Source organism: Nelumbo lutea, chromosome 7 (genome assembly GCF_056320005.1).
Source record: "Nelumbo lutea isolate HS-2025 chromosome 7, American lotus-T2T, whole genome shotgun sequence".
Lineage (NCBI taxonomy): Eukaryota > Viridiplantae > Streptophyta > Magnoliopsida > Proteales > Nelumbonaceae > Nelumbo > Nelumbo lutea.
Genome location: NC_142690.1, coordinates 24,210,815 through 24,225,808, shown reverse-complemented (window position 1 = coordinate 24,225,808; position 14,994 = coordinate 24,210,815). Strand labels below are relative to the sequence as shown.

The following is a 14,994-nucleotide window of genomic DNA, read 5'->3' as shown; positions in this document are numbered from 1 at the left end:
CGGCATCAGTATACCCTTGGATCTATAGTGAGCTACCATCGAATACCATACAAAACTCCTTTGTCCTTCGAAGGTACTTAAGTATACTTTTCATAGCAGTCCAGTGCTCCTGCCCTGGGTTGGCCTGGAATCTGCTTACCACACTCACTGCCTGAGCAATGTCAGGATGAGTGCACAACATGGCATACATGATGCTCCCTACGGCTGAGGCATAGGGAACGTCCTTCATGCCCTCAATCTCCTCGGGAGTCTTGGGAGACGTCCCCTTGGAGAGAGTGACTTCATGCCTGAAAGGAACATTTCCTTTTTTGGAGTTCTCCATATTGTATCTTTTGACTATTTTGTCAATGTAAGCAGATTAGGATAATCCTATTTTCCTCTTCGATCTATCTTTATAGAGTCGAAGTCCCAGAATATAGGAGGCTTCCCCAAGATCTTTCATGGAGAATTGTTGTGAAAGCCATACTTTCACTGTAGTCAACATTCCTACATCATTCCCAATGAGTAGAATGTTGTCTACATACAGAATCAGAAATGTAATCTTATCTCCACTTAATTTCCTGTAAACACAGGGCTCATCCGGGTTCTACTCAAAGTCAAACCTTTTGACAGTAGAGTCAAACCGAATGTTCCAACTCCTAGAAGCTTGCTTAAGTCTATATATGGATCTATTTAATTTACATACCATGTGTTCCTGACCTGCAGATATGAAACCTTGCAGTTGCTGCATATAGATATATTCAGTGAGATCTTCATTCAGGAACGGAGTTTTAACATCCATTTGCCAAATCTCTTAGTCATGGTATGTTGCTACAGTTAGCAGGATCCTAATGGATTTAAGCATGGCCACTGGCAAAAAGGTTTTCTCATAATCGATGCCCTCTTTCTAAGTATACTCTTTCACCACCAGATGAGCCTTGTAGGTCTCAACCTTACCATTGGGGCCTTTCTTCCTCTTATAGATCCATTTGCAACCAATTGCTTTTACCCCAGGGGGTGAATCTACTAGAGTCTAGACTTCATTGGTCTCCATTGAGTCCATCTCAACTCTCATGGCATCTACCCACTTCAAGGAATCTATGTCCAACATAGCTTCCGTATAAGTCAAAGGATCCTCCTCACTTGTCATAGCTTCCACCTAGTAACTATCGTAGTCATAGCCGAGATGAACTAGAGGCCTGGAAATCCTGGTAGATTTTGTAGGTTAGTCATTACATAGAACTTGTGGAACACCTCCCACTACCCCTAAGCTCTTCTCATCAAGAACAACTTCCTGACAATGATTGTTCAGGATGTAATCATCCTCCAAGAAATGAGCATTTCGGCTACAGAACACCTTCTGTTCTCCTAGGTCATAGAATAGGTAACCCATAGAGCCTTTGGGGTAGCTTACAAATAAGCAACGACTGGCCTTGGGTTCCAATTTGTCTGGACTCGTTCTTTTAACGTGTATCGAACAACCCTAAATCATTAAGTGTTTCACACTTGGTTTCTTTCCGATCCAAAGTTCATATGGAGTATTCGGAATTGATTTGATTGGAACCTGGTTTAACACGTAAATTGCAATCTCTAATGCATAACCCCAAAAGGATGTGGGTAACTCTGAGTGCATGAGAAATGACCGAACCATATCCAATAAGTTTCTAGTCCTCCTCTCTGAAACACCGTTAAGTTGTGGTGTAGCAGGAGGAGCTAACTCTAATACTATCCCGTTGACCTTCAAATAGTCCCTTAATTCGTCATAGAGATACTCGCCACCTTGATTAGATCGAAGGGTCTTAATTTCTCTCCCTAACTGTTTCTCGACCTCTTGTTTGAACTCTTTAAACTTTTCAAAGATTTCAAACTTATGTCTCATTAGGTACACGTAACCATACCGAGAGAAATCATCGGTGAATGTTATAAAATAAACGTGCTGGTTACATGTCCTAACACTCAAGAGACCACATACATCAGTATGTATAAGGTCAAGCGTACCTTTACATCTTTCAGGCTTACCGTTAAACGACATTTCGTCATCTTACCCTGAAAGCAAGATTCATAGGTGGGAAGATCTTCTACGGTTAGAAAATCCAAAGGACCATATTTTACCAACATTGTGATACGATCTATATTAATATGGCCAAGTCGGTAATGCCACAGGCACTTGGAATTAACTATATCATGGAGTCTTTTCTTAGGGATATCATCCGACGTAGTTTCGATTATGTTAGTTTCCAGAGAAGGATGGAGAGTATAGAGACCATTCTCAAGTTCTCCATATACGATGAATTTGTTATTTCTTTTAATAATAATCGTATTACCAAAAAGAATAGAATATCCATCTGCACACAATTTTGAAACAGAAATCAATTTTTTTCTCAAATTTTATACATAAAGACAATCTTTTAGTACAATTAATCATTCTCTGAAAAATAACTCTACGGTTCCTATAGTCGTAACTGCAACATTTGCAAAAGTCCCCAAGTAAAGAGTTACTTCTCCGTCACTCAGTCTTCTGCTTATCTTGAACCCCTGTAGTGAGTTACACGCATGAGTCAAAGCCCTAAAGTCAATACACGAGGAAGCTGAAATTACCAACAAATTGGTTTCTATGACACAGTATTCAAAATTAACTTATTTCTTGGATTTCAGGTACTGAGGATGGTTCCTCTTCCAATGGTCGATCTGCTTGTAGAAGTGACAAGCATTTGATGCTCTGTCCTTCTTCTGCCTCTTAGACTTGATAGCCTTCTTCTGGGGCTTTCTCTTAGCCTTCCTCTTATTCTTGCCCGATCTGCCAGCTTCAAGAAGCATGAATATGGGCTCATCCTTCTTTATTAGTTCTTTGGCCCTCTACAACATATTGTTGAGTTCCTGGATACTGACATTCAACTTGTTCATGTTATAGTTCATGATGAATTGATTGAAGGAAGGAGGCAGAGAATTCAGGATGGTATCTACTTTCGTGACATGGTCAAGCCCGGATCCAAGAGCCTCAAGTTCATTAGTGTAACCCATCATCCAAAGACAATGGTCATGAACCTACTGGTTCTTGGACATCTGCGCGGTCATGAACTATTTCAGGACTTTCTGATGAGTAGAACGATTCTACTCCTCATACATCATTCTCAAACTATCTAATATGTCCTTAGACAATTTAATCTGATCGAACTGCCTCTGTATTGGATTATCCAAGGAGGCAATGATGTAGCAGCGGACTAGGGAATTCTTCTCTTCCCATTCCTGGTAGTCCCTCCTTCAGGCCTTAGAAGCCCTATCACCCGGACACTCTGGGGCAAAATTCTTGGCTACCTTATCTAGTTTTTCAGAGGTTAGGACCAGTATAAGATTACAGTACCAGTTAGCATAGTTTGGCCCCTTTAATTTATTGTCGTCCAACAGCTTAGAGAATTGTTCGTTTGCTATTTCTGGTAAAAATCAAACATTAGTCCACAACCTAATTTGATTCATGTTATCTACATAGATATGACTTTTAATCTATGTTCCATTTCCATTTATTCATCTCTAAGATTTCCCTCTCATCTCAGTGACGGAGACTGCGAATTGTCTCTAGAAATGTGGGAAATTACATAAGGTGCATGGAACCAACTGTATCAGCTACATAACCCCACCACCTTTTCTGTGAAATATCATATCCACTCATCATATAAGCTTTCCCTTTGGCCTTTGTCAAATAAGGTTCATTGTCATTTTAGGTTAAACCTTTTTTGCCTAGTGAGTGTTCACCCATCATATTCGTGAGCACCAAGGTACCTTGAGAGAGTCTTCTATTTTAGGATAGGCCCCTCCCACATCAGTCTATGATGCCCCAATCATCTTATGAAACATTCCAACAGATCCAACAACAAAAGGAAAGCCCAATTTTATGGTGTGTTTCCTCATTACTTGAATGACCCATCTTCATGCTAATGACGAAAGGCCTTTAGAGAGTTCATCATATGAATCTCCCTATCACATGCATTCATATTTCAGGAGGGAACAAAAGTTACGCCCTAGTTTAATTTAGGTCAAACCAAAGTGACTCTCTCTGACTTTCATAAAGCCAGATTTCGGTAGGCTCTAAACGACTAGGGTTCCGTATGGTTCCTCTTCATGAGGTGTGGGGCCCACCATGAAGGTATGTCATCAAATGACCTTTAGGGACACCATGACAATGATGTGCATTCAGCCATGGTATGCGCAAGAGCCACTATCGTATCTTGCATGGGCCAAGTACTTATGGCCCATGAACGTTGCACATCACACATCCATACATCACATGCAGGGACAAAATTGATCAAATCAACTAATATATGTAAAGCCCATCATTAGAGCTCAATTTAATCCATAATATTACTGATTAATATTATCTAGGTATATGGGCTGGATAGCATTAAGCAGTTCGGCCCATATAGCTTTTCTGTAGTTAATGGGCTTAACACTTTAAAACTGGGTTTTACAGGTGTGAGCCGAATTAGGTCTTGCAATTAAATATCAATCTCTTGACCCAAGAGTGGGAGAATGGGGCTGAAAACAATCCCCATCGAACCACATATTTGGTCCAACCAGTTTGGTCCAATCCGGTTTGAATGGGTATAGGGTTTGATTTTTAATTCAAGAATTAATTCAAGATTTGATTTGAAAATTAAATTACTGATTAAAGACAATCAAGAATCAATACTAGGGTTGTTTGCACATATGCTACCTGCAAAATAGATGTTAGATCACAATTTATGGTTTCTCAAACTGCAAATCGCAGATAGCGATTTCTCCATCTGCAAAATCTCCTCCCTCTACGCAATCAGTTTCGATCTTGAATAAAATAAAATAGAAAAACCCTAATTTTCTATTAATATTACATCAGATCAAATTCCAATACATTCAGTCTAGAAATTAAAAAAAATTAATTACAGACCAAAAGTAAAAGAACTACAAATCACGGATTTCCTACGCCAATAAAGAATTCGATCTCCACCGTACGAACAACCCACAAATAAAGAAAAATATAAAGAACCATTCTAAATATAATTCAGATTTATAAAGATTTAATTTCACACCAACATCCATTAATTTGGGAACCGATTTCCCAGAAAATCAATTATCTGCACAAATCGGGTAAAACGTCTTCTGCCCATTTGCGCAGGTTCAGATATGATCTATTTCGGTTCAAGATTTGTACCTAACTCTGATACCACTGAAGGGATGAGAGATCCATCATATTGATGGTCGAACCCTATAGGTATGTTGGGCGAAATTTCAAAAATTTCTCTCTCTCCCATGTGGGAATCATATTCACTATTTTAGAAAACTGCACTTTCGAGAATCAATCTCTAACCTAAACCAAACTAGATCTGAAACCAAAAGATAGGGGAGGGAAATACCTGATACGAAGTAATAGTAACTCCCAACAGAGGTGTTCACGCTCAAGGAAAACGCCAAAGATTGCTCCCACTGAAGATGACATAGCGTAGGGTGGAGCAGAATCAACAGGTGGTTCTTCCCAAGAACCGAACTCTTCAGCAAGAATTCAATGAAGGGTGAGTGAGCACGACTTCAGATCAGTTTTTTCACCAAAAACTGATATCAAGAACGCTTCTTGATCGCTCCTATAGGTGGAGAACGAATTGGCAATGGCGGTAGCAAGAGGAGAAGGCAAGAGCAGAAGATGGCATCAGTCTCACTGACCTATCTTCTCTCTTGTCACTATAATCTGAATTGTGTATCTGGGGTTCGCCCCTTCCTCCTTTTATATCTTAAAGAGAGTTTCTCTTAATCTCATTAGGAGTTTCCTAATTCAAATCCTTATTTGAATCTGGACTCTCTTTATTCTTATCTGTAGATAAAGATCAGCCCTCCTAATCTTATTAGGAGTTTCCTAATCCAAATCTTTATTTGGATATGGACTCTCTGAGTGGATAGGGATAAGTCCCTATCCTATCTGCTGATCTAAATCCCAGATCCACCCCCTTTTAATTAATCAAAATAAACCAGTTCGAATTAGGTTTTATGCCCATTAAGTCTATGTGCTCATTCGGCCTCCAAATTGCTACCCAGTTGGGCTTCCTTGTATGGAGTGGAACCCAAACATTGATCTACACATCAACTACATGGGTTCAGCCCAGTCTCTATTACAAGGCCTGGCCGAGTTCATTGTAAGAGCCAGTGAACCCCTGAACCCATCACATGGGCTCTTAATGGGCCCAACACTTACACTAAGTGGTCCTTAGGCCAAGCACCATATAAAAACCCAACAATTGAAATCAACTGCCGGCAGTTTTGGTTTCCATCAAAGAGAGTACATCCCCGACCATTTCCTTTGTCTGACAAAGGGGCTGATCCTATCACTATGATCACCCACTAAGATGAATTCTCAGATTGTTCCAACATACCTAGGTTTTGACCCCCTCTAAGGATCTCACTGATTGACATATCAAAGACAGACCAATCTGATACCAAGTGCAGTATCATAATCGAGTCTAGGTGTCAGGTGTAATATTCCAATTTTGCCCACAAGTCTCCAAGGTCTAGGACAATACTGGAATTTTGGTTCGGTTTAGGGTTTCAAGAAAACCCACACTGCATGTACCTCGGATCTCATCTTGGCAACTAAGACAAGCCACCCCAACCAACTTGGCGGCACATCAGTGTCAGCCTTGACAAGATAAATCAAATATGCCATTCTCGGGTCTCATCCCCAGATCTATCCATTGGTTGTGAACATTCTAAACTAACATGAGTCTCATATGTGTTCAGTTTAAGGGTATTACACAGAAACACACCACAATAACATAAATCAAATATGTACTTTATTCATTTACATTAAATGTCAGAATTTACATCATTTTGATTGGAGCTAAGGGCATACACTGTCTAACAGTAAGAACTGATGATCATCATCCAATATGTATATATGAACCTTAAATTTCTAGATGTAGTCTAAATTAAAGTAAACTTTATTCAGCTAATCATCAAGGACAAAATATTCTTCCCCAAGTTTGAAAACTCTGCGATGAAATCCATTTCACTTTTACAAATTCAAAAGGAGCTAGGGGTTTCATTAATTTGGTGCAGAAATAGAGTTGTATCTGAGAGTCTTAAACTCCCCTATAAAAAGTCCCTCTTTATTTTTCTTTTGAATAACAAGGTGGGAAAAGTAGCAGTGTTAAAAAGTAATCTACTTTGGTTCCTGCATGGCATTTACACCCCATTCATTTATTGGTAAGTCGTTTACCCAGGTAAATGTAGTTACCCGAGTAAGTGTTTTCCAGGAAAGACTTACCCGGGTAAGTGCATTTATCCATATATTTTTTTTTATTTTCCATGCAAATAAGGCAACAACCATTTTAGCCATAAAAATCCATTATTAAAATGGGCATTTTTGTCCCATTCGAGTATCAGCAATTTTCTCACCAGGTGAGAAAGTTATTTACCCACACCTATGAGATGGTTATCACTTACCAAGGAAGTGATACCCTGAAAAATAAACTTTCCCTAATCCCCACATAAATCTGAAAAAAGAACATGTGATTCTTGGCCAATGGGAATCAAAATCCCATTGATCAACTTTCCCCCCTCTCAAAATCTAGAAAAATAACACCCCCTTAGAGGTTTAATTTCAATAATAAAGAGGGAAATATATAGAATGATTTATTAATTTATGTTGCATGTTCAAATGTGACGAGTTATTTAGCTAATTAAACAGAATAAATACATAATGGTGCCCTGCTACCCAAGATATCATAGACCAGATATTGTGGCCTATTTCTTAGCCAAAAGCCCTTTTGAAATCACATGAATAAGACCACTGGATGCAGTTAGACTGTTACATCATATACATGGTCTATAACATTATTATTTTGAGCATTCCAAAATGGAAAAAGAAAAGAAAAGGTTGTTTAAGGAATTGTGTAGAGTTTCAAGTTCTGAATTCTTGACAATGGGTTTGTTTGGGTGTTATGCATTTTGATTGATAATTATTATTGCAGATCCAAATTAAGAAGTGCAAGGAGGGGTCCGGTATGGACATATTTCCACCAGAAGTAAGGAGATTTTGGAACAAATGGGAGCTGAGGACATTGGTTATTATCAGCCTCTCCATAATCTTTGGAAGCATAAGAAAGCGCACATCCAATAAGATACTTTCTCTTACTCTGTGGTTGGGCTACTTAATGGCGGACTGGACAGCAACTTTGGCACTGGGTGTCCTTTCAAACAACCAAGGTGATAATGGTGATAGCGATTCTGATAACAGTAGTCACCCTCCTCCCCCTCCTGAAGTAAATCATGCCCTTGTTGCATTTTGGGTACCCTTCCTTCTTGTACATCTGGGCGGCCCAGATAACATTACAGCCTTCTCTCTGGAGGATAATGAGCTCTGGTTAAGACATCTGCTTGGACTTATCTTCCAAGCTGTAGTTGCATGTTATGTCTTCATCAGATCACTTCCGGATAAGCATGTTTGGGTTCCAACAATTCCAATGTTTATGGCTGGAATCAACAAGTACGGGGAGAGGACATGGGCTCTTATGCTTGCAAGCAGAGACAATTTCAGGGACACCATGATCCCTGAACCAGACCCAGGACCCAATTACGCCAAATTCATGGAGGAATACTCTTGCAAGAAAAATGCAGGGCTAGATGCAAGGATGGATTGGGAGAAAGAACCAGAGGTAAAGATCACTTTGCCTGCAGACAATAAGGAACAAAGTGATGATCATAAAACCGTAAGTGTTGATGGGAAGGTTGAGGTTGATATGCAACTTTTATCAGACGTGCTTCATTCCTTCCACATATTCAAACGTCTTATTGTAGACCTCATCCTCACTTTTCATGATAGGAACAAGAGCCAATCCTACTTCTTGAACCAAAGTTGGGCTAGAGCTTTCAAATTTGTTGAGATTGAGCTTGGTTATGTGTATGAAGTGCTCTACACTAAGACGGCCGTGGCCCATACTCATCGAGGCTGCATTCTCCGAAAGTTGAGCATTTCATCCATCATTGTTGCCTTCTCCATCTTCTTCTTTGACGCAGCGTGAAAGCAATAAACCGGGCTGGCTATGCAAGTACCGGACGAACACAAGGCTTCGTCGTAAAGCCTGTGATAACTAGGCGTATGCCTTGGAAGAGAGAGAAGTGAATAAAGAAATTCTGTGTGTTTTTCTATTAACTCATAATAGCAGTATTTATAATACATTTGGTAGATTTGTAAAATAACTAGGAAAGTTGAAATTGTAAAAGAACTAAAACAACTAAAACAACTAGGAACTGGACTTCTAGAAATCTTCGAAATCTGCTTTTGATATCCATCGTCCGATAGCCACCATCTTCCAATGTTTATCAATGCATGGAGCTGTCACCATTATCCTATGGTTGTTGGATCACGTAAGGTCTCTAGACGTGAGAGACGTAAGCTGTTGCCGGTTGGTGAGATGGTCCTCCATCATTCTCCCCCACTTGGAAAGAACTCGACCCCGAGTCATGATCGGGATATGCAAATAACGATGAAAATCAGCAACATTAAATGTTTTGGAAATACTTATGTGATCTGTCAAGTCCACTACGTAAGCATTGTCGTTGATCTTCTTGAGGATCTTGTATGGGCCGTATTGCCGTGGCTGTAGCTGGTTATACTTCCCCATGGGTATGCGTTCCTTCCTTAAGAACACCATGACTTCATCACCTTCTGGGTTTGGATGACCCCCCTCGGCTGCAACTACCGCACCAGAATTTTGCAGGCTAACCTCTGCTTCTTTCTCGGTTGATTCTTCTTCATTCGAGGCCTGTGGAGCATTTAATTGCGGAATTGGTGGTGCCTTGCTCAACATACACCGGTGAATCTCATCAATCAATTTCTGACATTCTGGAGTTCCAAATCTGGGGGCTGCTTCACGAGATTTGATGGCTAATGCACGCCTTTCTTCCTTCTTGTAATCCAATGAGCCCAGTGCACCATCTGGGTTGGTGGGCATGAATGCAATCAATGCTACCAAAGCAGTTCTCACGCTCCAAGATGGCTGCCAATGCTCCGGATGATGATTGGATATGCTTAGACAAATCTTCATCTGTGTTTCAAAACGACCATTAGGAGTTAACAGCATAAATGCAGGAGGTTGGAATGGATATTCTGCTGGCAATTGGATCCATCCGTGATAGATTCCTCCCTCGAACCCTGTGTCACGGGGACCTCTGGTCGCGAATTGCCACTCAAATATATTTTCCTCGAGAGGAAGGCTCATGAAATCATCGGAAGGGTTTGCTCGTATCTCCTTCACCTCCTGAAGGATCCTCTTCACCGCTGGGTTCTTCAGGTTGTACCTCTCTTTCTTCCGCTGAATAACCCTCCGGAATGACCCTGCCAAAATATTGACCCCTGGTGCTGCAATATCGGGTTTTGTTATGCTAGGTGCAAGTAAATTTGGGCCCTTTGAAGAAGACGGAGCCACCACTGGCGTAGGTCTTGTTTTCAGAACCGTTCTTGTTGGAGAGATTTTGGCAATTGGTTTCCTATCCGTAGCCAGATATGATTGAAGTACTTGTGATTGTTTAACACTAATTTGAATGCCTAGGATTTCGAACTGTCTGAGTCCTTCCTTGGGAAATGAATCGACGAGTATCATCTCGACACCACCGCCCCGTCGTATGGTTTCCCCTGATATATCTGTTCTTGTGCTATTACGCACGCACACCACTATCTTTCCCTTAATCAACGTGTGGTCAAGACTCTCCTCCTCACAGAAGCTAGCATTGGTAGAAGGAACACCGGGAGCAGCTGCATCACTCGAGTTTATCACACCATAAAACCCATCCATCTTAAATGGGTTTAACGAGTAACTCTTGAGAATTTTTGAGTTACCAAGATGAACATCGGAGATGAATTCTCGATCCACAGAGCTCGCAGCGACAGTGAGAATCCAAGGCGCGACATTTCCCACTGTTCCAAGGAAGAAAAATTTTCCAGCTACGGCTGAGACCAGAATTCCTTTCCTGAATGCATGGAAAGCTCCAATGGAGTTGGCATCACCGGAGTAGCTAACGAAAGGGATCCTGGCAAGTGAGATAGAGATTATATCGACGCCATCATTGATGGAATCATCAAAGGCTGAAAGGATGTCAGCTTCGGAACATAGCCTCAAGGTCTCCCAGCAAACTTTGTAGACGGCAAGCCTAGCGCTAGGCGCACCTCCCCTCGCAACACCTCTGGCATTTCCATACAAACTGGCATTTCTCACCATGGATCCAGCCACTATGGATGCGGTGTGGGTGCCATGCCCATTCTCATCCCGAGCTGACCGGAAGAAAGTAGAATTTAAAGATTCAAGAGGCCCATATTCTGCCTCAAATCCTTTCCAGTAATACCGAGCACCTACAACTTTACTGTTACAGTTTGCCAATGTAAAATGATCACCAGTGACACATTCTCCCATAAATCTCTTGGGCACAGGTCCTAAGCCTCTATCATTGAAGCTCTTTGATTCAGGCCAAATTCCACTGTCAATGACACCAATGATAATATTCGACTTCACGTCAATGGGAAATTGGTTGTATTGGTGAATAGAATCGACTCCCAAGAATTCCCAAGAATGCAAGATTATATGTCTGGCTCTCGAAGACGGAAACAACTGATTCAATCTCATAAAGTTTTTTTAATTGTTCTGGCGTGAGCATGGCAGAGAAACCCCTGAAGCTCTTGGTATAATGGTGAATTACTGCCTGTTGTGCTCCGTCAATACTGCCAATCACTGAAGAAAGCATCTCGTGGTTGGCTCTAATCACAGAATCTGAATCCGGGTACGAGTCTGAAGCCTCATGAACATCGGATTTCTTGTCAACAACTTTGATGGGTTGCTTCGTCTCTACCAAACTCGTGATGCCAACGTCATGACTGGCGACAGATTTGGCGATTGGCCAGCCCAAAGTAGAATGCTCGTCAGAACAACTGTTGTCATCGGTGGGTTCTGAGAAAGCTGAAGTTCCAGAATTGGTCCTACAGTATCCAAATGAATCACCGCTCAAAGTAGAGTACCCGGTGGCTTCTATGGTTGATGTATCTAACTGATTCCCCGAGGAAGGAGAGGGATGATGACGGACGTCGGCGATAAAGCCTGTAACACCACGGTATTGAGATGTTCGTTGTCCAAATGTATGATTGACTTACGCGGCACTGGCTCTCGGTTGACAGCTTTCCCAACCTGTCGTTTTCGGTTGTCAGACCCCGACGACGACGCAAGTCCAGGGATCCGGGGTATACCATGATCGTCTCCTCCGCTTGGGTATGGGTTACCTTCCATAATAAGGTCCGTAGTTGTTCAGCTATTTCTGTTAATTGCTGCTCGATGTTACGTATAGTTGTGCGTTGTTATTCAATTGCTATCCAAACAGCTTGTAACTCCTGATCTCCGTCATGGGGTGAGTTGCAACTGCTACCATTTTGGTTGTTCATCTAATTTGGTGAATTCCCTGCTCTGATACCACCTAACGTAGTATGAAAACAATAAATCGGGTTGACTATACAAGCATCGGACGAACACAAGGCTTCGTAAAACCTGTGATAACTAGGCATATGCCTTGGAAGAGAGAGAAGTGAATAAAGAAATTATGTGTTTTTCTATTAACTCAGAATAACAGTATTTATAATACATTTGGTAGATTTGTAAAATAATTAGGAAAGTTGAAATTGTAAAAAAACTAAAACAACTAGGAACTGGACTTCTAGAAATCTTCGAAATCTGCCTTTGATGTCCACCGTCCGATAGCCACTATCTTCCAATGTTTATCAATGCATGGAGCTGTCACCATTATCCTATGGTTGTTGGATCACATAAGGTCTCTAGACATGAGCTGTCGCCAGTTGGTGAGATGGGCCTCCATCATTTTTCCTGGATAAACACGGCTTCTCCAGGATCGACGTCGCCATCACTTACGGGTTGTTGGGAGGTGCAATTGCTCTAGAGATGTGGTCGCTGGTTCGATTTCTTCTGTCAGATTGGACCATAGTTTGGCTGAAGGACAAGCACCCCATATCGGCGAAGCTATCCGCCTTTCTTCTCCGTGTCATTTACGCTTGCCGAAGGTATGATAATTTGTGGCCTAACAAAATGGCGCAGTACAACCTTATCGACTTTTGCCTCAAAGATCGCCCCTCTTGTTGGAAAAAATTCCTGAAACTCATCAAAATGAAAGACAAGTTTGACAAGTATTGGTACAAAGGTATGTTGATGTCAGTCCTGAGCTTAAAGAGTTCATGTTTAATGACCTCAAGAGCAAGTGGCAGAGCATTTCTTCCGCATCTTACAAGCATTTTAGTACTTTGAGAGGTGAATTAGCGCTTGAAGAGGTGCATCAACTGCCCAATTATGATAGGGAGTATGTTAAGGAGCTTGACAGGAGTATTGAGGTGGAGTTTGATGAAACCATTATTCGTTGGCACATTGCTACCGATGTTTGCTGGAAGTTGGATTCAGACGACGACGTAATTAAGAACCGGCCGGATATTGAAAAGATGATAACTATTTGTGAGAATGTATCCAATTATCTACTGTATATTTTGGTATCGCGTCCTTTCATGTTAACTGCAGGAATTGGACAGGTCAGATATGGGGACACATGTGCTGAGGCCAGCAATTTTTTCCATGGAAATGAGGACTACGATAAAGAAACCATCATCAGCCTTGATAGTCTTACAGTTTGCAAGAGGTTGGTGGACGTGGAAACTGATGTTGCACCCATGGACGTGAAAGGGGATAGAAGCAAATCTGTGTTGTTCGACGGAGTCAAGCTTGCAAAGGCGTTGAGGAAATTGGACGATGAACAGAGGTGGAAGACCATGAGTCTGGTGTGGATGGAGATGTTGTATTATGCGGCAAGCCATTGTAGAGGAAATTACCATGCCCAGAGACTTAGTACAGGTGGGGAGCTTCTCACCCTGGTCTGGCTTTTGATGGACCATCTTGGTATAGGAGATCAGTACAAAGTAGAAGCTGGTCATGCTCGGGCTAAGTTATCGGTTGTCGCAGATTGGTAATTATAATTATGCTTTGCTTTTAGATATATAATTCCTTTAGGCTGTATTTGGAAACGATGCAAATAATATATAGAGTGTAAAACTGTTCATATAAATTGTAAAGTTGGATTAGTTTTGTATTAATAAATTTACCTTTTTACCAAACAGACTTTTAGCTGTAATGGGTGCAAATACATATTCAGATAAAATAGATGATTTTTTTATGGAGAATGACGGTTCAGCCCAGAGTCCAAATTTGTAGGCCCAAAGTAATGTTGGGGTAGGTGCCAACTTAGAGTTGATGCCAATTCATGGGCGGGCGCCCATAGAGTGTGGGTTGTTGACATTTTGAATGTTTATAGCTTTGCAGTAGAAATCAGAAATCTGCATTGGGTCATTCCTTATTTTGTCATTTTTTATTTTTTATCGAAAGCCCACTTGAATGCAAATTTATTTCTTTTTTATTGATGTATATTTACATCTTTTTATCAATGCAAATATGCATTGATCTGTCATTTATCAATGCAAAAATGTAATATTGCCAAACACTAAAAAAGGTGAACTAGAGTACAAATTTACCACCCTAAATTGGGATTTACACTCCATTTGCATCGTTTCCAAATACAACCTTATATATCTAAACTAGCTAGAATGGGTTGTATATCAAAACTAGATAGTTCCTTTATTTCTTCTTCTTCTTCTTTTCTTTTTGATTAAAATAGGAGCTACACATGTACAAGAAGAGGAGAGGGAGTAGGGCGTCCCCAAACAATCACTAAAACAAATATAATTAAGAGACTAAGGCAGACACCCAATAATTACATGGTAAGCATGATGAAAGGTGACACCACAATCAATCAAGGCTAGCTTTGAGTCATTCTCCTTCAAGGATAATAGGATAGTCTCTAAAGTTGATTGTAGTGTCAACAGATTCCCAGCAATCCACACTTCAGCTAAAATAATAGTAAAGAAACCAATCGAAGGTCTATGAACTATCTTGAGATAACACTTAG

At 40.8% G+C, this 14,994-nt stretch overlaps 2 protein-coding genes and 1 pseudogene across 2 annotated transcripts; 2 read left to right on the top strand and 1 right to left on the bottom strand.

The window, feature by feature from the left end:
* The first annotated feature begins 8,000 nt into the window (after nucleotides 1–8,000).
* LOC148845700 (uncharacterized) lies at nucleotides 8,001–9,017 on the top strand. The gene has a single exon (XM_088955892.1). It carries the CDS (start codon nucleotides 8,001–8,003, stop codon nucleotides 9,015–9,017), a length of 1,017 nt encoding a protein of 338 aa, XP_088812018.1.
* Nucleotides 9,018–9,115: 98 nt separating this feature from the next.
* On the bottom strand, nucleotides 9,116–12,269 carry LOC148845699 (subtilisin-like serine-protease S pseudogene; annotated as a pseudogene).
* Nucleotides 12,270–12,382: 113 nt separating this feature from the next.
* LOC148845698 (uncharacterized) lies at nucleotides 12,383–14,002 on the top strand. The gene is made up of 3 exons (XM_088955889.1): nucleotides 12,383–12,387; nucleotides 12,881–13,051; nucleotides 13,204–14,002. Exons 1-3 carry the CDS (start codon nucleotides 12,383–12,385, stop codon nucleotides 14,000–14,002), a joined length of 975 nt encoding a protein of 324 aa, XP_088812015.1.
* Nucleotides 14,003–14,994: the final 992 nt, after the last annotated feature.